The 25,845-nt window shown below is 36.7% G+C and overlaps 2 protein-coding genes across 3 annotated transcripts in view; one reads left to right on the top strand and one right to left on the bottom strand.

The window, feature by feature from the left end:
• LOC123319555 (tachykinin-like peptides receptor 99D) overlaps positions 1-25,845 on the bottom strand; it is a 709,883-nt gene that overhangs the window by 240,368 nt on the left and 443,670 nt on the right. For both annotated transcript variants that reach the window (XM_044906600.1, XM_044906601.1), the window contains 2 exons: positions 16,515-16,761; positions 8,024-8,176 (listed from right to left, as the gene is read on the bottom strand). In XM_044906600.1, coding sequence (XP_044762535.1) covers positions 8,024-8,176; positions 16,515-16,623 — 262 coding nt within the window. In that variant the 5' untranslated portion in view covers positions 16,624-16,761. The remainder of the gene's footprint in view (positions 1-8,023; positions 8,177-16,514; positions 16,762-25,845) is intronic.
• LOC123318236 lies at positions 21,581-24,985 on the top strand. Its single transcript, XM_044904852.1, has one exon. The coding sequence runs from the start codon at positions 21,581-21,583 to the stop codon at positions 24,983-24,985; it is 3,405 nt and encodes a 1,134-aa protein (XP_044760787.1).

Genomic DNA, 25,845 nt, shown 5'->3' with positions numbered 1-25,845 from the left:
ATGCAGAAATCAAACAGGGAAATAATCAAGAACTTCCAGCGATAATAAATGATAACAACACTCCAGATGTAGGGGTATGCCCTGAATTGAGAGAAGAGAAAGGTTCATTGCCCCCTAATCAAGATATAAGCAATTATCGCAAGCAGACGGTGGGATCAGCTGGTAACCGAAACAGAAGTTTAACCAAGACGAATAATTCCAACAACAACAAGGATACAGTCAAAAGTAGTAAGAGTACAATTACTAAAAATATAATAAAAGGTGCTAGAGAAATGACTGAAGACCAAAATGTGCTTTGTGGTGTGAAACGAGAGTATGGCTTCATGTTGGGAGGACTCGATTGGGTACAACTTCATCGATGATAGAAAATCATCTTAAAAAATTGTTTCCTGGTCGATCTTTCATCATAGACGAACTCAAACAGAAAGCAGGGGCTACTAGTATGTCTTTCAAGGTGGGTGGCGACTTGGACTTGATTGATGACCTATACGACGGTGAGAATTGGCCAAGTAGAATCACAGTGCGTCGTTTTTTCTTTCGAAGATACGCAGAAAACAAAGTCGATTAGAGAGCTCTCGTACTGTTTTGAATTTCAACGCCCAGTCTTTGAAAAGTAAAATAGACGAATTCACATTTTATATGAATGATAAGAAAATTGATATTGCGTGTGTTACCGAACACTGGCTCTCAAGCGAATTAATTGAAAGGGTAAACATCCAAAATTACCAACTGGTCAGTTCGTTCTCTCGTACTGAGTCATGCGGTGGTGGCGCAGCAATTTTTGTCCGAAAGGGGCTGACCTGTAATGAACTTCAGCATATAAAGTCATTCAGCATAGAGAAAACTATTGAGTTGACAGCAGTTAGAATACCAGCTTTGGGACTCCTCGTGATCGCACTGTATAGGCCGCCGTCGGGAAATTTCTCGGATTTCGCGTCTGTACTTGGTCAAGTGCTGGATGACTGTTTTGAGGACTCAACGGATAAGATAATGGTGATTGGAGATTTTAATGTGGATGTTATTGAGCCTTCTCCCAAGAGAACTGAGCTTATGGAACTTTTCAATATGTTTGGTCTTGCCCATGTCTTCACGGAGCCTTCTCGAGTTAGTAAAACCTCAAGTAGCTGCATAGATAATGTCTACACGAATATCTCAAAAAGTGACTGTCACAAAAAAACTTGTGAGCCTCTCATCTCGGACCATAGAGCACAGATATTGAAAATACCCGATTCAGTAATGCCTGAAACAGAACAAAAACCTAAATTCAAATATGTGAGGCAAATCAATAAGAAGAATACCCAGCAGTTCATTTCACTCGTGAAAGAACACAAATGGGAAATCCTTGATAACAAAGAATCTGAGGTACAGTTCAACTTGTTTCATGAAGCTCTGTTGGATTTGTTTTATAGTTCTTTTCCTGAAAAAAAAAGTAAGAATTAGAAACACGAAAAAATATGCTTACTCCAAGGACATAAGGTTATTGAGAAATAAAGTAGAGGCAGCAAAAACAGTTTTTGAAATAAAAAGAGATGAAAACTCTGAAAAACTGTATAAAGAACTGAAAAACCTTCTGAAGGAACAGATAGTGGGAAAAGTGAGATCAAAAAACGCAAAAAAAATCCATCAAGCGGAAAATAAAATCCAGGCTATGTGGTCGTTGATCAGACGGGAAACTGGGAAGAAGAGGAGACATTCTCCGACTGATGTCGATGTGAATGCTGAGGATATGAATGCGTTTTTCACTACAGTAGGAGAGCGCATTCAGGAACAAGTTCAGCCATCATCAGAGCGATCACGCGAACTGTTGCAGAATGCTGGTGTGAAAATTTCAGGTTCTATGTTTCTCGCACCAATCACAGAAGAGGAAATAGTAAAAGTGACCACAAAACTGAAGAATAAAGGCACCACAGACATCTACGGCTTTTCTGTAGCACTTCTGAGGGATATTATTCCATTTATAAAAGGACCACTATGTAGAATTTTCAACGACTGCATCGACCAGGAAATATTTCCTCAAAAACTTAAAATCGCTATGGTAACACCGGTATTCAAGGAAGGAAGTTCCTTAGATTGTTCAAATTATAGACCAACTTCGATCTTACCTGCTTTGTCGAAAGTTTTTGAATCAATACTTAAAAACCGTCTTGTGGATTACCTAGAACAGCAATCGCTCCTCCATGACTCGCAGCACGGCTTCAGACAAAATAATTCAACAATTACAGCCATGATTGATATACTGGAGACAGTTTTCGAAGCATTCAATAACCATGAGGAGTCGGAGTTGGTGTGTCTTGATTTGAGCAAGGCGTTCGACAGTGTTTGCCACGAAATCTTGCTGAGCAAACTTTTCCATTATGGTGTTAGAGGAAAGGTATTGAATATCTTCAGATCCTATTTGAGAGAACGATTTCAGGCTGTGAGGTGGAATGATGTCGTCACTGACCTGAAGGAGATAAGGATTGGGGTGCCACAAGGGTCAATCCTTGGACCTATTCTGTTCATAGTTTTCATAAATGATCTGCACACAAACTCGAAGTCAGATAAAACATGCACTTATGCTGACGATACCGCTTTTTTGAAAAGATCAAAAAAATAGACAGAATCTGGAGAATGGATCGAAAAAATCCTTCGAGGACACGCAAGATTGGTTTCGAGCAAACGGCCTTCTACTCAATGCTGAGAAAACGCACAGTTTACTCTTCACTAATAGAGAGCATACCAACAAATCTCTCACATACCTAGGACTAATTTTCCAATCATCGTTATGCTGGAAAAACACATTGATGAACTGAGCCGAAAACTGTCAATCTCCATCTACCTAATAAGAAGAATAAGAAAAATTTCGAATATTGAAACAGCTAAACTTACCTATCATTCTACATTCCACAACCAGATGATGTACGGAATTATTGTATGGGGACAGAGTGATGCTGCAGAGAAGATTCTTCTGAAGCAAAAACAGGCCATAAGAGTCTTATATGGAATGAAATCAACAGATAGCTGTCGGGAGGTATTCAAAAGAGAGGGCATACTCACCAGCGTTTCTGTCTTCATACTCACCTGTTTGAAATATGTTCATCAACATCAACACAGATTTCCTACAAACTCCCACTTCCACAATTATAACACAAGAGAGAAAGAACACTTCGCGCTTCCATACTCAAGACTGAAATAGACACAACAGGGTCTAAACTACATCTGCCTGAAGTTATATAAAAGGCTACCTGAACATCTAAAGAACTTGAGTGAGATTGGGTTCCATAAAAAAGTGAAAGACCTTTTATTAGAAAAGACAATGTATAGCATTGATGAATTCCTGAACTAATTGAATTTTTGATAATGATTGTTCGTCTTGCTTGTCGGTGTGATAAATTCGTTGTATATTTTGCTTTTTGTGACAAACCGTGTAAAGTTTTGACGGTGTTAATTATTTGTTTGCTATCTGTGAAATTTTAGTAACAAATAAATATAATATTATTACTTCTTCATATTTTTTGTTTACGTTTTCGCAGCAAATAACCGCTCCGTCAGTGTTAACGTAGGCGCCCAAAATTCTCAGTACGCAGCTAGGATGATATCTCAAAAAACATTTTCCACATAACACGCAATTTTTAACTTCTCTTGAACATTTTCTACAAGATAGATCTGAATCAACATCACCACGCGGCGCCATTTTGAATGGAATGGAATGGAATAAGCTCTATAGTTTTGGGTTGCGTTTCAGAAGTTGCTATTTGTCGTATGCTATCAAATATTTCCACTAGACACTTGTTCTACAATATACCAGTATCCCGAATATCGAAAAAAAACTAAGAACTTTTTCTCCATTTTGTTTTATTCCATAGGTTTCCTCTGAACCCTGAAAGAGGAGCCCTGTGGATTAAGGCAACCAATGTCAAAGCAATATTATAGCGTTTTCTATTGGTCAAACTAGTTCTGCACTGAGTGCACTCGAATATTAGAGAGTTGAAGTGCGCACAGTACGTTAGTCTGAACGTAAACGTTAACGTGAGAAATAACGTCAGATATAACGTTTACGGGTTCTGATGAAATTTGAGTTGAAGTGCTGCCATTACGAAACGTCAGACGTTAAAAATAACCTATCAATTTGGATTTTGGTTTTGTTTCCCCTGAACTCTCTTTTATCCAATATTGAGCCTCGACAGCTGAAATAATATTTGGAATATTGATGTTCTAATGAAAATCTAATTCTAATAAAGGGAATTTTCAACTTGGAAGTATTTTATTATCAATGAAATGTTCAAGTGTTATGGACATGAGAATCGCAGTGGAGTTTCAGCCATTTCCTTATGTAATGAACGTTCTCTGAACTTTCAAATCACTGCTGATTTCCTATAATTTTCGTTAATTTTCAGAAAATACACGGGAAATGTAACCAAATGACCGTTTGAGGTTATCGAGAATTGCATTCAACAGTACAAATTCGACCATTCGCAAGTCATCGGTGCTACTCGTTTAACGTTCGGTTAACGTACGTCGATGTTTAAGGTATACGTGGGAGACCGCTAGTTTACGTAGGCCGTAAAGATGACGCTAACGTTAACGTTAAAAACGGACGAATGAGCATGCGTAGATGTCAATTATAACGTTAACGTTCACGTTCATGGCTGCTATTATTTCCGTGCAGTCAAGGAGCACATCTAGTGCAGCTCCAACAGAACATACGAAACCGAAACAAATTTCGGTTCAAAAACGGGTCAACGTTCAAAAACGGGTTGATCATAGATAGAAAAGAAATCTTTGGGTTCGATGTCATTTTGCCTTGTTTGTTTTGGGCCAGTTTGCCTTTTTTGAAATAAAAAATGGAAAATGTTTTAGTACTCATTTTCAGATTCAATCAAGAAATAATTTCTATAAATGAAGCAGTTGAAGAAGTTTTTAAATGATGTAACTAGTAAGTGCGCGACTTCAGATTAATTTCATTTTTGCAATTCATTTATTCTTGAGCGGATAATTAAAATACAAAAATCTTCTATTTGATACTCAGCATCAGTCCTCTTGTGAACAATAATTTTTTTATTTTCGGAGTGTCCTTCTATTTAAATAAAACAGCTAAATATTCGAGCTCATCTTCACTGTCAACATTGAGTATTAATACTCAATGCTGTCAGCAAATGAAGATAACAAATTCATAACAGCAAAAATATCTTCACTGTTCATGACGACAAAAGTTGCGAAACAGTACTAAACAATATCCTGAAAATATTTTTCAAATTTTCAACATAATTTGAATTTTAAAATTTTACCATTAATTATGTAAGTGTTCTCTGATTTTGAATCTAACCGAATTGCACCAACACTGGCACGAGCTCTCAGACCTCGTGTCGAAAAATGCGCACTGAGTGCATATAGTGCGGAACCAGTTTTCCAAAAGAACATGACTTTTGCACTCCGAACACCAATAGAACATAAAAACTGCACCAGTGCAGCATTAGTTTTACCAAGAGAAAACGCTATTAGAGAAAATTTTCTGCTCTACGAAATCAGTAAATTAGAGGTCATTTGATTGAACAGAAACAATCAAAACAGATCCCATGGGCCGTTTTCACTTTAACACGTTGCTAGGAATACAATTAGATTATTAATTTCGATTATGACGTTTCAAACATTGAATTTTTCAAAATGTCATGATTTGGTCATAATTATGGAGAGTAGTGTCTCCAAAAACGGGGGGTACGAGTCGCTGCGATCGTACGTTTATCGATAAGGGGTTCCTTCAAATCTACAATAAATATGAATTTTCTGATTTATTATATGCAATGAAATATAATTCACATTATAAAGGGGACTAAGTAATCAGCACCATTAATTCATAATATCATAGATCGAATGTAGGTACGCCATTATTGGTTGAATTTTTTAGATTCTTAATATATGGTTATTCTTTGTGTGATTTACACGAAATAGTTGAAATTATGACAATTTCTACAATGCGGTGTCTTATTTCACATTAATCAGTGAAAAGCAGTATACCGTGCTTTCATAGAATAGTTATTCGTCAAATAATTTCATCTGAAAGTACTGAAATAAGGTATCCTTCAGATAGGAAATTATTCGACAGATACTTATTGACAGTGAATAAAATTTATTCGAAGGTGAAAGTACCGGGCCTTAATGTAATCTCCAAAATTATATATTTTCGCAGTGAGTAGTAGAACATATCAAGACAACAAGAGGTAGTAATCTCAAATGTATCACTTAGGCCCGGTACTTTTACGTGCGAATAACTAAATTTATTCGATAGATAAGTCTTATTCTTAGGATAAGTAAAAATGCAGTCTTTTCAGTTTCAGACAGTGTTATTCATCGAATAAATCTGTCATTGAAACTCGTTAATAAGATTTTATTTGTCATAGATCGAATGTCGGTACGTCATAATTGGTTGAATTTTTTAGATTCTGGATGTATGGTTATTCTTTGTGAGATTTTCACGAAATATTTGCTATCTAGTTGGAATTATGACTATCTCTACAATGCGGTGTCTCATTTTACATTAATCAGTAAAAAGTAGTATACCGTGTTTTCATAGAATTGTTATTCGTTAAATAATTTCATCTTAAAGCACCGAAATAAGGTATCCTTCAGATAGGAAATTATTTGACGGATACTATTGTCAGTGAATGAAATTTATTCGAAGGTGAAAGTACCGGGCCTTATTAGAGTAGATTATGTATCCAATACTCCGCTGAGAACCACATATTATGTTATGCCTACGGAATTCTTCAAGATGATAATCTTGAAGTTCTGAGTGATGTAGATTTATGGGTTAGATATTCTTATTCAGAAAAGTCCACTTCTTACGAGGGATAAAAATTACGATTTCGTTTATAATGAATCCATCATCTTTTTTGATATCCTCATCGCAAAAGTGCTCTCGACACACAAATTGATTCCGAGTCGATTCTTGAAGTAAGGTTTTTTCCAATTTTTTCTCAGAAATGCACTCGGAAATTTATCTCTTCTCTTTTTCCTTCCGTTGCCAAAACACTCTAACACTAGCGCACCCTTCAACATTTCACCATTGTCATATGTTGTTCTCCTATCAAAAATCGAAAATAATAATATTATTCTAATCATTTGTCACCAGGAAGACAGTTCACTCAGCCAACTTCAACTAGTTCAAATCAAAATTTCGTCATCCCGTGCTTGCCAGCGCGTCTATTGGCAAAAATATGAACTACCTTATTGGTACATATTTTGGGGGACAAAAAATCTATGGTCTCAAAGCAGCGATCATTCTCTTTCTCTCTACTCTCCATAGTCATAACACTGACAATGAAATTATAGAAGCAAATATACCAACAGATATGGGGAAATTTTATGTACATTTATAATGATAGAAAGTATCAATTAGATAAAAATCTCTACAGTGAAAGAATTGGCTTCGATTTGAAACGATTGGCTGTGAACATCAGTAGAAAAGATGGTACAGAGTTTGAAGAAGCTACGGTTAAAAACTATGTGGAATCTAACAAGTAAGCTGTGACCCCAATTTTTTATTCGAATAACCCTCGAACATAGGATAAATGGTCAAAAAAAAAATAAAATTTTAACAACTTGCTCAAGCTTCTTTTCTATAGGCAATAGACCTTCGAGTTTAGCGTCTGTCTGTTAAGCTTTCGAAATCTGTTATAAATTTCTTCGGTTTATTACTACTGATAATAAGCTTAAAACGCTTTTGTCGATGGGTGGTCAATCACTTTCCTTACCTTCCATTGATTATTTATTGTTGAATAATTCGGTAATTCTGAGCTTGAGGTTCCCAAACTACCCTTCATGATAAAAGCTTTATCTGTCGAACCATGGACATTCAAGAACTCTCCATGGTGATTGATTTGTTACAAGGGAAATATAGGATATGTTCTCTCCTCTTCCTTTGCTTCCATGGTCATAAAATATACTTCAACGTATTGCTCTAGCTCGTGATCGAACTTCCAGGATATATGAGAGACGATAGGGGCGTAATTAGAGTTATTCTAAACAAGACAGTGTAGGTACTTACATAAGAAATAATTCGTAACAGTCCTCATTCTTTTGTGAGCCAGCACAATCCAAATAACGATTAAATTTCCTCCTGTTGCCACAATCACCATGCTTCCGTATAGAATCGTCCACAATACTTGTCGCCATACTGGAAGAATAAACCTATTCGCCTCTGAAAAAATTAAATAGTTGCGATGTTTTCCTAGAGTACAAATACTATTACTAATAAATCATTCATAAACAAAGAATTATAAATATATAAGCTCTTTTATATATACATGGAATTGTATGCAGAGTTTTTCAATACAAACAGAATAAAAACTACGAATAATTATGAGACCACGAATCTGAACATGCCCTGCACAAATGCTGTTAATTGACGACGTACAAGATAACAAAATTGAAATGTATATCATATTGTCATAGCAGCAGTTTGAGAATTGATAAAAATCCATTAAATCGAATAGCTTTTGCCGGTATAAATATAAACATGTATTCTGTCTTATTTGACTATCAGTCTAATGCTAGTAGGCGCTTGAAAACATAGAATACTCCGGCTTTATCCAGTCAATCACTTAGGCGTGAGTTTTCATAGAAAATTTACAAATATTTTACTAGTTTTAATGTAGCTTATAGCGCTAGTTATAAAGCCAACTATATTAACAATACGTCGTAGTACTTTTTTACCTATGAAAGTAGAAAAAACCTGAAAGAAGTTACCTAATGAACTCACTTTTGTGTTGAAAAACATACCTATTCTAGTTTATGCAGCTTGAAATACCGATATGGCTTTTTGATAATGAAATAGAGTCCACACCTGAACCCTTTGAACTACTATAAAGAGCTGTGGCAAAAAAGTAAAGGCTCCCAACGAAATTATAATTAATAGACAGCTGTATCCTGATGTTCAAAGATCTTTGGAGAAGGGTAAGTAAAACATAGTTCACTTGGGTGAATTATTCACCTCACTTCTTTCTGCCTCAGTGATATGGAATGTTGTATGAACTAAGCTTTGTTATGTTTTCAAGCAAGATAAGGTGAAATTAATGAAACATTTTTCAAAACTTATTCTGGTTAACATAGATATTTCGATATTCATGAGGTCAAGTGAAAGCAAACCGTTGGTTTTGTTGGAGTTGTCATTGTTGCAAAACTTTTTCTTAATTACAGTGGACTATCGATAACTTGATTCCCCACGGACGGCTCACCAAACATTAGCGATATTGAGGTTGGACTTCGACTCATTGAAGGAGCAATGTCTAATAATGCTTTCAGCACACGACAGCTCAATAAACTAACGAGTTAGTAAACAAATGTCCTGAGCCTTTGAAAATATATAATGATGACATCAACAGGCGGTGATTCTTTGGCGAACTGAATTTTTCTTTGGTTTTGGTTTAATACATTTCACCAAACAAAAAATTTCTCTTTGATCAAATAATAGTGTTACGAATTGAATTTAAGTTGCCATGACTGTCAGGGAGACAGTTCTAAAAAGTGTGACATAGGAAAAATAGACGAATTAGTTAATTGTAGTGTTGTGTAGAAATAAAGGATCCTTTGGAACTGTTAATTTATATTTTGAATGAAAACGAACCCCAGTTTCGTAACAGTTGGTGTCAGAAGTAGGATATCAAACAACGACCAATGGAGGCCGTTATGGAAATGATCAAACAGCAGTTTGCTCAGTAAGAAAGTCGAATGTTGAGAGAAAAGCAAGAGGACAGCTTAAAACACGAGAAATCTAATGAGAGCCTGCAGGAATTTGAAGCCGACGTTCAAAGTCTGATCCAGCTCGCCTATCCAGAAGCCCGGAAGGTTTCAAAGAACAACTGGCGGAGCAAATATTCATTGATGGCTTGAAGGACATCGAAATACAGGGGAGTTTGAGATTGACAAGTTTTAAAAGGTGTAGTGAAGCTCTAGTTCGCTCATTGGAAGTGGAAGTGCCCTTCAATATCTCCGCAAGGGCCAAAATGAGAACGGTATCAATCGAAGAACCTCCTCAGAAAGATAATCTGAGCGGGAGTATATAACAGGTGCTCAAAATAATAGAAAAAATGGAATTCAGGTATAGTAGCCAAGCCAACCAAGAAGAAATTGCTTCAGATGTGGGAGGAGCGGACATTTCAAGAGGGACTGCAGAGTAAGGGTACCACCTCGCTCATAATCACCAACCAGAGCACCTCCACGATCATACTCACCTGCGAGGACAGGAACATCTAGAGAGTGTTCAAACAGGTAACAGAAAAACTTAAATTAGCCAGCATATCGGGGCGCATGCTGGCTAGTGATAACGAAGCCCCCAGGATCATCCAAGTCAACAGGATTAGAAGAACTACTGAGAGTCTGACCATCAGTGGAAAGGTGAACCAAAAAGAGGCAATATGCACTGTAGACACTGGTGCATCAGTATCCCTGGTCTGCAGCGGTCTCCTTGAACCAAGCACAGTAAGACCACTCACATCCAATTTCGTTCTACGAACAGTCACCGGAAATAATGCACCGCTTCGAGGTGAGGCCGATATCACATTAACACTCGGAAGACTAAGAATTATGGAAACGGTCTTCGTAGCAGATATAGAAGACGAATTGATTCTTGGGATGGATTTGATAAGTGACTATGGATTTTCTTTCAATGGTGAACAGAGAACCATCAAATTTGGAGGTTAAGAATTCATTTTGAAGACATCATCTGAAAGAGGACGCTCTGTAAAACTGCGAATTACTAAAACTGTCAGGATACCTGGTTCTTCTGAGAAGATTATTGAGGCTAGTTTAAAAAAAGATCCTGGGTGCTGCGTTGGAATAGTACAGCCATGTCAAGAATGTCCTTCAAAATTATTAGTTGCACGAGCTTTAATTAGGACAAAACAAGACATTCCTGTAAGAGTTGCCAACGTTTTCCCTGAAGGAATAACAGTCCGGGAAGGAGACATCATAGGAGTTTGTGAACCAGTAGAATGGGTAGCAGATTGCAAATCGATCGCAAATCCAGATAAAATTGTCACTACTGATGAAATAGTCGAAACAGTCGAAAAATCCCTAACACATCTATCACCGGAAGATTATGAAGTCGCCATGAGATAAATTGTCGAGGAGAGTGATGTATCTGAGTCTACTGAATGACGTCACGAAGAAGGACAGCTACCCATTACCCAGAATCGACGACACAATAAAGACACTGGCAGGCTCGCAATGGTTCTCAACGCTGGACTTGAAGAGTGGATATTGGCAAGTGGGCATACACGAAGACGACTGCGTTCACTACTGGTAATGGACTATATCAGTTCACCGTTATGCCTTTTGGGCTGTGTAATGCGCCAGCGACTTTCGAAAGACTGATGGAGCTGGTATTGCGCGGACTGACTTGGAAAACTTGCCTGGTATACTTGGATGACGTCATGGTTATGGAAAAGAATTTTGAAGAACATCTGGTCAACTTACGAGAGGTTTTCAGTCGATTGAGGAATGCTAACCTCAAACTGAATCTCAAAAAGTGCTTGCTATTCCAGAAGCAAGTGGAAATTTTAGGCCATACAATCACCGCAGAAGGAAAACAAACAAACGAATCCAAAATACAGGCCTTTTCAGACTGGCCAAGACCAAAAGATAAACATGAAATATGAAGCTTCCTAGATTTGTGTACTTATTATCGCCGATTTGTGGAAAGATTTGCAAAAATTGCAGCCCCTCTTCACAAGTTGACAGGAGATCGAGTCAACTTTAATTGGTCTACTGAATGTGATGAAGCTTTCCGTAAGTTAAAATCAGCGCTTTGTTCAAGTCCAATCTTGGCATACCTACAGCAAAAAGGACTGTTCATACTTGACACAGATGCAAGCAATAATCGAATACTACAGCAGGGTGATGTCTAAGCCCGAAAGAAACTACTACGTTACCAGGAAAGAACTTCTAGCGATAGTGAAAGCAGTAGATCACTTTCCCAAGTACCTATATGGAAGGGAGTTTCTCATCAGCACTGATCATGCAGCTCTGAAATAGCTACTAGACATGAAAAACCCGGAGGGGCAGATAGCTAGATGGATCGAAAAACTGGACCAGTACCATTTCAAAATCAAACATCGCCCAGGACGGCAAAACAATGCGGATGCCTTATCTAGAAGACCATGTTCAGAAGCCTGTAAACATTGCCAGAGTATTGAACGTCATGAGGGAGTTGGCGATGTAAGACGAACGACAGTGATACCTGAGGACAACTGGACTACCGAACACATGAGACAGGACCAAGAAACCGATCAAAGCATCAAGGACTTTCTACATTGGAAAGAGAACGGATCTGGCAGACCCTACTGGAGGAATATTTCGTATAGAGATCCTATCTTCAAGACAATGTGCGCACAATGGGATTCCCTGGTTGTGGAAAATGGATTACTCAAACGGGTATGGGAATCAGCTGATGGGAGGTCCTCAATTTCCCAATTGGTTTTGCCCAGGAAGAAGGTGAAGTTTTGAAAGAAATTCATGAGGGAAAATCAGGAGGTCAACAAAACCTTGGACAAAATCAGGCAGAGATTTTACTGGGTCCAATGCAGGGATGATGTAGAAAGCTGGTGCAGAAGGTGTCAAAAATGTGGTGCCACTAAAGGTCCAAAGACACGGTCCAGAGGTGAAATGCAAAAATACAATGTGGGCGCGCCATTCGAACGGATCGCCATTGATGTACCTGCGCCCTTTTCTGTAACGGACGAGTGCAAAAAATACATCCTCGTTCCCATGGACTATTTCAGTAAATGGGTGGAAGCATAGATTAAATAGATGGATCATAAGCTATTTTCCAGACTGTTCATTTTTCAAATTATTCCCACTCCAAAAAACCACCAATGAAATGAATTTTCGCTTGTTTTCCCCTCCAGATCGCTTCTAAAATTTCTCAGACGGCGTGTGTATTTGTAATTGTCAAAATATTATTTCAATCATTCACGTCGTAATATTTTGGAAAATAAGCAGCGATGTGCCGTAAAAGCGTGTGTTTGAAATAAAAGTGCAATTTATACACGAAAGAGGAAAGCGAGTTATTTATTCTGGTAAGTTTTTGATATTTTATTCTTGTTTGAGTTCACGACTTTATGAAAGCAGGGGAGGGAGTTAGGGGACGCCAGGGTCGAATTATATTTGAATCCCATCTAATGATGGGATTGAAACGTTGAGTTTATACAATCAAATAATTGATTTCAATTTTAGATTTCCCAGAAATGAAACCAGACGACGGCAGTGGAGAGTTGCACTGGGTCTTGAAAACAATTTACACTTCTCTTGTAATTTATACTCCAGACTTCAGTATAATGAGAGTAATCGACTTTTACCGTAAATTTGAAAAAAGATGCCATCCCGAGTGAGGTAAGATAGGTAGTTAACCACTTATTCAACTCGCTTTATTGTATGTTTATCACTTTCTTTGGAATTTTGCAAGTGATTTCTGACTACTTCTGAACTTGAAATTTATAGTAGATTCTCTTTTTCTTATTATATCATGCTTTTTTGTATAAACATTCTTCCTGGTTTCGAAATGAACAGTAGAACGAGATTTTAATTGCTTCAATAATGTTTATAGCCAATACTGTACCAAACCTGTTATCAGTACTGGAGTTTTTGAGGAAAATGGAAGGAAAATGGAAACAATATCAAGAAACACGAATGCCAGTTCAGGATTTGCAGAAATGAAAGCTTCTTGTAGTTCAAGGATAAAACAAGTGAGGTACATGTCTACCCAGGGAGGTATACAAAATTCCTTATAAACTGCTATGGCAAATAGAACTCGTCTTAGGAATGAAAATCCATAAAAATGAGCTGAGGTCATGTTTGGAACTTTTTGTTAAAATCAAAAAAGTTTCCTTTATTTCTAAAATGTATTTCAATGTAAAAACTATGCTACTACTGTAATTATGATTACAATAATGACCATTCAATTAGAGCTCGGATATTCCCATTATTTTTATGAGTTATTGAATGAAAATTTCTGTTATCAGGATACCTCATATTTCGAAGTAAAACTTCAGTTGAAAAATTGTTGCAGGAGACAAGCGGAGAACAGAAATTAAAAAACAGCTAATTGAAGTCAAAAAACCGATTTAAGATTACGAGTGAGTCGTCAGTACTTCAAGAAAAAAGTTGCTGCCCTACAAGCAGTTCCTAATTCATTGGAAAGAAAAATTCAAGATGAAAGCTTGGAAAGCCGAGGCAAATACTCAATGAAAAATTTCTTCAAGACAGCTGCATGCATAAAACACATAAATTTGGCAATGGCCTCGAACAATTTGCTAAAAAGTTACATTATTATTGAGTTAGAGCTTACAGTTTTGTAAAATAACTCTTGATTAGTATGCACTTCAACACCAAAAAGCACTTTCGAGGTGGTATAAAAATTTGAAGGGGGAAGCAGGTTGTTGAACTAGGTATTTGAGTTGCTGAAAAACACTGCTCTTCAGTTTATGTGCAATATAACTTAATTCAATTTAAAACTGCCCTTAAAAAAAATATTGATGCTTCATCTAGAATTGAGGGATGAGTTACTGTATACAATAAGAAATCATTTCCTATTTCACAATCATTGGTTCATGTTTACAGTATTACATTACTGTTTCATTCCGCAAAATCTGTACGGAAGACTTGAGGATTTCTCCAATGAACAAACTCTTTTAGATTCTCATTATACAAATTCCATAAACTTCAGCTGCTTCCACTTCTATTGATTTGAGAATTAACCATTCTAAAGGGAATTTTTTTCATGAAAGTAATTTTTGGTTTTCAGTTTATGCTTAGAGAATAAAATTTCAAATAATCTGTATGTAGGTTAGGGTCATATTGACTATTTGTGTATGGTAACATTGTATTCAAAATAAATTCTTTTTTACATCAGTTGTTTTGGTATTACATATTAGTTCTACATCGCTTTGATTAGTTGTCATAAGAAAAATACTCGAAATCTTTGCATTGAAACACATTTCCATTCGATATAAAATTATTGCAGACTACCTGAAATATTCACAGTGTGACTAGTTCTAAATCCGCCCCTGTCCAGTTCCCCCATCCAAGAAATCCAAATTCATATTTCTGGCAGTATTTTGGGAACGCGTTTTTGTCGAGATGCTTTATCTCCTGTTTTATTAATCTATGGGTGGAAGCCTATGCCATACCAGATCAGGAAGCATCCACAGTAGCCAGGTCATTGGTGGACAACTTGTTTTCGAGGTTCGGAGTACCAATGGAGTTACATTCTGATCAAGGAAGGAACTTTGAATCCAAGTTGTTTAAGAAAGTTTGTGAATTGTTGGGCATTAATAAGACTAGAACCACGGCTCCCTACCCTCAGTCGGATGGCATGGTTGAGAGGTTCAACCAAACTATGGAGGAACACCTTTCCAAGGTAGTGGAAAAGCATCAGTATGACTGGGAGAGACATCTTCCACTATTTCTAATGGCGTACAGAGCGGCAGTCTACGATTCAACTAAGCTTACCCCGGCTAGCATTATCTTCGGAAGAGAACTACGTTTGCCGCTGCGACTTGTTGTTCGGATCACCAAGCGCCGAAGAAGTGGACGTACGGAACTATGCAGATAAGTTGAGGGAGAGCCTGTTAAAAATCCACGAAACCGCTCGAAAAAGACTGATAATGGCAAATGACAGGATGAAAGCTCGGTGTGATTTGAAAGCTAATTCAGGAGGATTCAAAGAAGGAGACCAGGTTTGGCTGTATAACCCACGTAGGAAGAGAGGTGTGTCTCCAAAGCTGACCGTTTTGGGAAGGACCGTAAAAAGTTAAGAAGAGAATCAACGACGTGGTTTACAGACTCCAACGTAGCCCTGGGACCAAGATAAAGGTTGTTCATTTGGAAAGACTGAGCCGTATCATGGCGAAACAATGGTTTTTGATCGGGACGATCAAATTTAGAGGGAGTGCAGTGTTACGAATTGAATATAAGTTGCTATGACTATCAGGGAGACAGGTCTAAAAAGTGTGACATAGGCAAAATAGACGAATTAGTTAATTGTAGTGTTGTGTAAAATAAAGGATCTTTTGGAACTGTTCATTAATATTTTAACTGAAAAAGAACCCCAGTTTCGTTACAATAGTTAGACTCATAGAGGCGATGATTGTTAGGAGTAGGTACGACTAACCCTGTCAGCTCATCTATTAGAATAGTCAAAGATTAAAGAGAAGAAAGATAGAAACGAAGTGACTTAAATTATGTGAGCGACATCTCTAGGCCCAAATGTGCTACCAGCAGTGGCTAAAATATTAATATGCAGAAAAATATGGACGTTTTCGGAGCGTTTGCGGACAAATTTGTTAATGAAAGCAACTCATTTCGACCAGAAAAATACTTTCCCGAAATATTGACACCGAGATTTGAAACACCGAAGATAGTGTATCACAAAGAAAATGGATGTATTTTGTGCAGAAGAAATTTCAGATTCACTCAGAAATCCCGATTGATGAAAGAGAAGTAATGTTACACATATTACAGATTAATATCACAGAACCTACCTTGAAAACTTTCGTTGTAAGAATTGGTAGAAAAATTCGTCACTTCCTGTGTCGTGAAATTGTCGAAAAAAGGAAACACGAATTCTTCAGCAGGAAAAGCTGAAGTCATCGTAGAACACTATCAACTCGACGTATTCTCAGGGTTGCTTATGTAACGTAGAACATGACATCTTCCTGGAGAGCTCTGTGAAGGCATTGCAACTTCCTTTGGAATATTTTCATTATGTTCATATGAAAGGCTCGAAATCTGAAATGAAGAAAATACACATAATTCTGAATTTTAAGCTGAAAAGTCTGGTATGAAAGGTTAATTTCGTGGAATGCTGATTTCCTGCATTCAAATTTTCTGAAATAATTGCATAAGGTAGAAAAGTGATTTTTGCGAACAGTTGAATATTTTCATCACTAGTTCTTGTGGTCGATTCATTCGAAATTTAAATAAGTATAAAAAAATTGGCCGGAAAAGCAGGGTTGGTCACAAAATATTATAGTTTAGGCGCCATTGACTGCTTGTATTCCGCTTCGTGTCGTTCGGGAAGGAATCATATTCCGCACTTGTTGAGCAAAAAATTATTCATCAAAACAACTTCTGAAATCTGAACTCTAAGGTGATAAATAAAATTGAATACTTTCATGTTTTATTTGAGTCATAACACTCACTTGAGGATGTTTTTAAAAATAAACGAAGCGTCGGCCTATACATAATTGGTTTTCTTCATAATGAAACCTCTTCTTCGACTGAGCAAAATGATAACACATTGTTCTTAGGAACAAGTAGATACACAAAGCGAACTGAACTATCTGAAGTAGTAGTGGTCTCTTCTTCTTCTCTTAGTGCTTTTTCACCAATGGACGTCGACAATCATTGGCTTTGTTTTGTTTCGCAGTTGAGACGGTGAATCAGCAAGGGTATGGGAAGCTACACGCATGCTACGCGCGAGCTTACACTGAATAAATAAATGTGCGACTGTTTTGAACCGTTCTGGAACCATCCTGAAAGCGAACCTAAACAGGCTGATTGTTCTCAACACAAATTAAATTATTGAGTCTAGAAGTTGTTAGCCAGATGTTTTTCCAGTCGATTGTCTTAGGTGGCGCTGCCAATAAGCCTATGTCAACGAAATTATAAGTCTGGAACACCAGTCTGGAACACCAAACTGGCTCGACACTTGAAAATCAAAATGGTTCGACATAAGTGACAACAGACTGGATTCAAGACATATCCTGATTATTATCTATCACATCAGCGCTGCTCCAGTCCGATGCGAGTAGATGCATTTTTCAACATAGGCTTCAACGATTCAACTTTGGCGCACCCCACTTCAGTGCTCACCTCTTCTTCAATGTCAAACAATGAGATTTCGTGTCTGCCTGAACTGAACTGTCATCATCCACGCCTTCTATGTTTTCAAGATATGAAAGAGCAAAAGGGCATTGCTAATCACGTGATATTTTTGGATCGATATCTTGGTATTGTTTTCCATTTTGTCGAAATTATAGCTTGTCAAACTTAAGCAATTTTTCGGTTGTGCAACTGCATTAGCTGCTCAGCTCATTCAGGAGATACAACCGAATCAAGGCCTATTTCTTGGTATGTTGATCACCGAACCAGCGATTGTATTCGCATCTAATTGTATTACACTGAATATTAATTCATGCAATGTGGCATATAGATCTATCCCTAACCTAGTAACGGTTGCAGCACTATAATGAGCAATCGTTTTCATTACTCACACAACTTCCTAATCCCAGCATCGCTCAATATTCATAGCTGATTTGTGAACAACAGAATCCGCTGATATGCTCTCCAGGCTTACCGTTTCCTGTTTAGTAAGCGATAAACTTTATTCGATTGGTTTCATCGTACATAAAGAAATTTCGTTCTTATCGTGGTCAAATTTCAGCCTTTATAGGAACACAGGATCTGTCAATGAATTACTTGAGCCTTCAATTATAGTCGGGATAATATCGTTAAATCTTCCGTTTCAGAATAGGACGTTGTGTTTCACACAGTTGTTGTGACATCGTTTGGAAGAACCTTTAGGATGTTTGTCTCTCATCTCATCTCATTTACCTTTCAGGCAACACATTAATAGACATCATGCTGATAACACCTACATTTATACAGGGTGTTCTCAAAGGTGAGGTTCTTTTTTGACAGGTAATAGAACTCCTCAAAATATGTCATGGTACCAAAAATCGCTTATACGGGGTGTTTCAACTGAACAAACATATATGGTCGGTAAATGACATGGGGAGAATAATTTTTGCCTTATGTCATATATCCCGTTTTCGACGCATAAGCGAGATACAACGCTCACATAAAACGTCGCATGTGAGCAATATTTTAATGAGTGTGTTCAGTTATGTATAAACCTCAAAGTAACGGTTTTTAGTCACATCTGAGAATTGTTGAGTGCTGAATTCGGAAAAAAAGAAGAACTCGAAAAAAAATTACAAAATGGCGGAAAACCTGCAATGTTCGTGATTTTTTTTTCGGTTGCCAAATTGAGTTTCATTTTCTGAATGAACACAATTTTAGAACAATTTCCGTGAAAAAATTTTTTCATAAATCCAACACAACTTTTTTTTACATGTCTACAGCAAAAAAAAATTCCACCTGAAATTGTTGAACTGTTAGGTATAAAGAGAAGAAAAATCGGGAAACAGTTGAACAATTTCGGGTGAATTTTTTTTTTCGCTGTAGACATGTTAAAAAAAGTTGTGTTGGATTTATGAAAAAATTCCTTCACGGAAATTGTTCTGAAATTGTGTTCATTCAGAAAATGAAACTCAATTTGGCAACCGAGAAAAAAATTAGAATATTGCTCAAATACTACGTTGAACACTCTCTATCTTGCTTATGAGTCGAAAACGGAGTATATGTTCAATATGTTGTAAACATATTGAAGCAGGGCGACAGTGTCGCGGCGTCTATAGCGTCACTGCTGCCGCGATGGCTTTCGAAGAGCACGTCAGTCGTTCGACGGTACTAGGTATAGTCGAGTATATTCACCTGTTTACGAATAGAAAATAATCATGAATATTCAAAAACTCATCGAAGAACAGCAAGAAGACAATGATCTCTTACTTGTGTACTTCCTAAGTTTAGAAATAACCTCTACTAGTTCCCTGTTTTCGAGTAGAAATGAAGAGGGTTATTTCAAACTCTTGGTACTAAGTCGCTTGAAAATGGACGACGACAAATTCAGGAAGTTTTGCCGTTTCAATAAGCAACAGTTCAATTTCATTCTGAGTATCGTGAATGAAGATCTTCAACCAAACACAACAAGATATTGCATTACTGGCAAAGAAAAACTTTTATTAACATAAAGGTAAGTGTTCAATATTCTCTACAATTTTACAAGTCCATAACTTTATAAACTGCCAAATTTTCTGATTTCTCAGTTGGTTCTTCTGTATAATTCTGTATAGGTAGATTTGACGCCTCAGGTGAAGAAAGATCGAATTGAATTATTGATGAACCATAGGAATTCGATGGCCTACTTCTTCGATTCTCAACATACAGAAGTTCATAGTTCATGAGTACATCGAAGATTTCCTTTTTCGCCAGTAATTGATTCACAGGGATAATTTTTCCAAAACAACTTCCGTGTGTTCAGCGAAACACATCCAACAATTCATCATCCTTCCTTTGTTTATCCAATTCCCCCTATCATCTTTTGTCGTAACAACTCTCTTTCCTGAAGATAGATGAAAATTTCATCTTTTTTAGTTCGTTTCCTATTATTTTTTGGAAATCTTCCTTCAGCCAAGGTAGTAGGAGTTGAAGGTGGCGTTGCACTATATTCATTTTGATAATTGTTTTCTTCATGCGGTTCTACAGGCGAAAGGGCAATTGGATCGATTGTTGGCTCCTCAGGGCAAACGTTGCTCAAGGTTGACCGTTCTTTTGGCACCACATACGCCAATAATTTGGCGTAGGAATCGCTCTTAGACCTTGGATTTTTAGGTGCTGCAGAACCAGTTCCACACTTGCTCTTTCTCTTATGTCTCAAATAATTATCCCTCAAATTCTTCCAATGTTTCTTGCATTTTTCACCTGGAAGACAAGGACTGTAGAGTATGAATGGACAACATTTTTCTTTATATTGGTTTCTGGTGAATGATTTGGGGAAACAACCTAAAAAATTATTTGAGCAATACAAGAAACCTTGCTTAGGATATGTTCAGTTCAGGTTAAGATTTGAAAAATATTGATTAGATCAAAATCCGAAACACTAATGTCTACCCACGGGTCTACCAGATATGATATCCTAATTATAAATACTTCTCTTGTGATTTTACAGATTCATTTCAACAGGAGAGTGTTATGCATCCCTATCATTTGCCTATAGAATATTGCCAAGTTATATTTCAACGATAGATAGGAAGGTTTTGAATTTACTGAGAAAAAATTGGTGCCAATAGCAATGCCAGCACCGACTGAAAATGATTTCAAGAGAATTGAGAAGGAGTTTTGGGAGAGATGAAATATACCAAATTGTATATCAAGCATAGATGGAAAACATATTCGAATCAGAGCACCTGCTCATAGTGGTTCAGTGTATTTCAATTATAAAAACTATTTTTCCATTGTGATGTTGGCTTGTGTTGATGCTAACTGCAAGTTTGTACCTGTTGACGCAGGTTCTTATGGCAAAGAAGGCGATTGCAACATATTCAGGAAATCAATGAATGGAAGACAGGTTGCAAGCAATAAATGTCATATTCCTGAATCTAAGGTTTTGCCTGGAGCGGAACTCTCGCTGCCTCATTTTTGTGCGGGAGATGAGGCTTTGAGCTCGTATATGATGAAAACCTTATTCTAGAAGATCTAGACTTGATGGCACAAAGAATGTATTTAACTATAGATTGTGTCGTGCACGTCGGGTAGCAGAAAATGCATTCGGTTTTGTTGTGGTCGGAACTAGGAAATAGTAGCATATGAAAACAATATATAGTTGTCAATTAATAATTTATCAATTTGTCATAATTTTTGAAATAATAAGACGATAAGTTCAGTATAAGTATTTTGATCTGAACATTTGGTGACCCCGACTATTATGGATACCAAGAAAAGAACCCAGAGAAGCAGTGCTGGTTTAAATGAAAGTTTATCGCAAGATTTTGTATGGCCCAAGAAATTTGGAAAGAAAATGGTGCCTCTGCAGGAACAGGCAGCAAAATCAGTCGACGATAATTGTTTCAGTAAGCCCATGAATGGAAAGTATTTAAATGAAAATAAGTATTCAGAAAATCGGCTTGTAACAAGTGTCACTCATGACAGACAAGAAGAGAAGAAAGAAATGTCACCTTTTTCGGAAAAAGCATGTTCATCGAACATTTCTAAGAAAACTAGGACGAGTTTAACTTCTAGGAGATTGGCAATAGAAGCAGAAAAAAAGCGCCAACAGTTAGAGATGGAAATTGATCAAATGAAGTCTGAAATGAAGCGAAAAGAAAATGAGATTAAATTGATAAATATGGAAGAAGATTTGAGACGAGATGAAATGAAATCATTAACTGGAAAGTCAACAATTTCTGGAATTATCCACAGTGGAAATGAAATAGAAGAAAAATATGAGAAATCCGTTAAAAAATCAACTGCTCAATGGGTTGCTAATTTGCCAGAAAAATTCGATGAAATAGAGAACCTATCAGTATTATCTCAAGGTAATGGAAAACCTAGTGAAGACATAAAATTACTTTGTCAAACCTTAACAGATGTATTACAATCGGTTGGAATGTCTAATAACCAACGTAAAGAAAATTGTTGTGGTGATGTTCTTACACATAAAAATATCTCTGACAGAGATTTTCCATACTTTGATGGAAATCGCCAAGACTGGCCCATTTTCATTAGACATTTTCGAAATGTTATATCATTATGCAAATATACAGATGTGGAAATAGTGCTCAAATTAAGAAACTGTCTCAAGGGAGCTGCTAAGCATGCTGTATCTGGTCTTATGCTGACAAATGATGTGGAAAAGATAATGCATACTTTAGAAACTAGATTTGGACGCCCTGATCAAATCATTGAAATGATGCTGAATAAAATTAAGACAATATTACCAATCAAGGAAATTCATTTGGGAAAATTGATCAACCTGTCTACTGAAATATCGAATGTCGTTGCTATTATGAAATGCTTGAAATCAACTGGACATTTAAAAAATCCTCATCTACAACGTGATTTGTTAGAGAAAATACCAGACTATCTCAAGTTGAAATGGGGAGAATATTTAGTAGAAAAAAGGAAAGAAAATTATGAGGTTGACCTAGAAGATTTTTCGAAATGGTTGGCAAATTATTCCTATGCAGCTAGCCAGATCAGCACGTCTGTGTTTCCAGAAAATAAGTGGGAAAGACAACCGAAATACTATAATTATCAACAGAGAAAACCGAAACGTCTTTTCAACATATCTGTTCCCGGAAAATCATCATGTAATTATTGTGGAAACGAGAGACACGATGGCAACTGTTCTAAAATGGAACAGGACTCTCTGGAAATAAGATGGAAAACTGTGACGTCGAAAAAGTTGTGCTTCTGCTGTTTGAGAAAGAATCATCAGAAGTTTAAATGTAGGAATAAAAAACAATGTGGTATCAATGGATGTAAGCTATTTCATCATTCGCTTCTTCATGGAACAACAAACAATTCTGAAAAAGAGAAAAATCAGGAAGAAAATCACGAACAGTTTCAAATCAGGGCTCGAAATTGTACAATTCGAAGCTCTCCAACTATATTACTTCGTATAGTACCCATTACGATCTATGGACCAATAAGAAAATTGAATATTTTTGCACTTTGTGATGAGGGATCTACAGTTACACTGTTCTATTCGGAAATAGCTGAAAAGGCTGGCTTAAGTGGAGAGTCTGAAACACTTCATTTGCAGTGGACTAATGATGATGTCATAACAGAAGAAGATTCTATAAAGCTCGACTTCAACATTTCCAAGATTGATTCAGGAGAAAATAAATTCCCGGTTTATGGAGTGCGAACGATTAAAGATCTCTCACTTCCATCGCAATCCCTGAAATTAGAAGAATATCCTCATTTAAATGGATTACCAATTCATAATTATCAAAATCAAAAACCATCTATGATAATTGGCCAAGACAATATAAAGTTGATCATTCCTGAAAAAGTGAGTTATGGACTTGAAAACACACCAATAGCTTCGAAATGTAAATTGGGATGGTCTGTACATGGTCCTGTTGCGAAAAAGATGCCACAAGAATATAATTTCAAGATTTTACATATAGCAGACGATACAGAAACTGAAATTTTAAAACTAATGCGAGACTTTTCATCTATAGAAGCATTTGGTACTACAACAATAGAGACAAAGAAACAAGACTCTGAAGATAATAAAAAGGCACTAGACATAATGAACAATACTATCAAGAAAATTGGAAATAGATATGAGATTGGATTATTGTGGAAGACACCTGAAGTAACATTACCTGAAAGTAAACGAAGAGCATTTCAAAGACTAATATATATGGAGAAAAAATGTTTGAAAGATCATTGTTTGGCTACTGAATATTGTAGGAAAATCGACGACCATATTAAAAAGGGTTATCTACGAAAATTATCGCCAGAGGAAGCTGAAGTAGAAGGACCTAAAACTTGGTATTTACCTCATTTTTCAGTAGTAAATCCTATGAAGAAAAAGGTCAGAATTGTGTTTGATGCTGCATCTAAATCGCATGGATTGAGTCTGAACGACGTACTTTTAGCAGGCCCTGACCAACTACAATCGCTAGTGAAGATTTTGTGGACCTTTCGACAAAGAAGAATTGCCTTTTGTGATGATGTTCGTGAGATGTTCCACAGAATAATGGTTCGAGAGCAAGATAGAAGTTCTCAGAGATTATTATGGAGAAATTTAGAAACAAGTAAAAATCCTGAAGTGTTTGAACTCAATGTTATGACTTTCGGAGCGAAATTCTCACCAGCTTGTGCTCAATTTGTAAAAAATTACAATGCACAGAGATACGCTGAACAAGAGGTCCAAGATACAATAATACAAAAATTTTATGTAGATGACTTTGTTGAGTCGAAAGAGACAGAAGCTATAGAAATAATTGAAAAAGTAAAAGGAACAATGAGCTTAGCTGGTTTTGAGGTTGTCAATTGGTTATCAAATTCTGAATTGGTTCAGAACATTTCTAATGATGCGGATGAAGATAAGAATATTTCTGAAGAAGTAACAATTCAAAGAGTTTTAGGAATTTGGTGGAACACACAAATCGATGAACTGTCCTTCAAAATCGAAATGGAGAAATTTCATGGGATTAAACCAACTAAAAGAAATATTTTGAAATCAGTAATGTCTATATTTGACCCTCTTGGTATGATCTCTTACATTGTAGTAAAAGGAAAGATTTTGATGCAGCACATTTGGCAAGCCGGAGTTAGCTGGGACGAAGAAATTGCCCATAGTTTTGGAGAATGATGGAAAAAATTTTTGGTTCAAATCAGTAAAGTTTCAGAAGTTCGGATACCAAGATGTTATAGCCTATTGATACCTCAGGCAGAGATGATTGAACTGCACACTTTCTCTGACAGCAGCAAAGAAGCCTTTGCAGCTGTAACTTATCTGAGAATTAAGTCTGAAGAAAAAATTGAGATTTCGTTAGTTAGTTCTAAAACAAGAGTAGCTCCATTAAAACCCATATCAATACCAAGGCTATAACTTCAGGGTGCAGTTTTAGGTTGCAGATTATCAACAACCATTTCAAAATCTTTGGAGATTCCTATACATAGAACGTACTTCTGGACAGATTCAACTTGTGTTTTGGGATGGATAAGAAGTGATGGAAAAAAGTTTAAACAATTTGTGGCTCAACGTATAGGGGAGATAATAGAAAAAAGTTGTTCCAAAAATTGGAATTGGATCCCATCAGAACAAAATCCTGCTGACTTAGCTACAAGAGAAAACTCAACACAAAATTTAGACCTCTGGCTACAGGGACCTAGTTTTTGAAATCATCTGAAGACACTTGGGAGGTTCATGGTGTAAAAATTGATATTGAAATCGAAAATTCATCAGTTATGAATGAAGAATGCTTACCCTCCAGATGCATGGTAATCAAACAACCTATAGAAACGACAGTGTAACGATACGATCGTTACAATTTTTTCTTTTTGAAATTCAAATTTATTCATTACATATTTGTTGTACCGCCACTGCATTTGTACGTGTATCGAAGAATTCAGATTTGCAGATGGGCGCATGTTTTCAATCTGATAAGATATTAATCGGTTATTCGAAGATTTTATTCTTTCTTTTCTGCTTTGTCTGGTGAATGAAAT

The sequence above is a fragment of the Coccinella septempunctata genome, chromosome 8 (assembly GCF_907165205.1).
Source record: "Coccinella septempunctata chromosome 8, icCocSept1.1, whole genome shotgun sequence".
Taxonomy (NCBI): domain Eukaryota; kingdom Metazoa; phylum Arthropoda; class Insecta; order Coleoptera; family Coccinellidae; genus Coccinella; species Coccinella septempunctata.
Note: the sequence above shows the minus strand (reverse complement) of the source record. Positions and strands in the feature narration are given on the sequence as shown.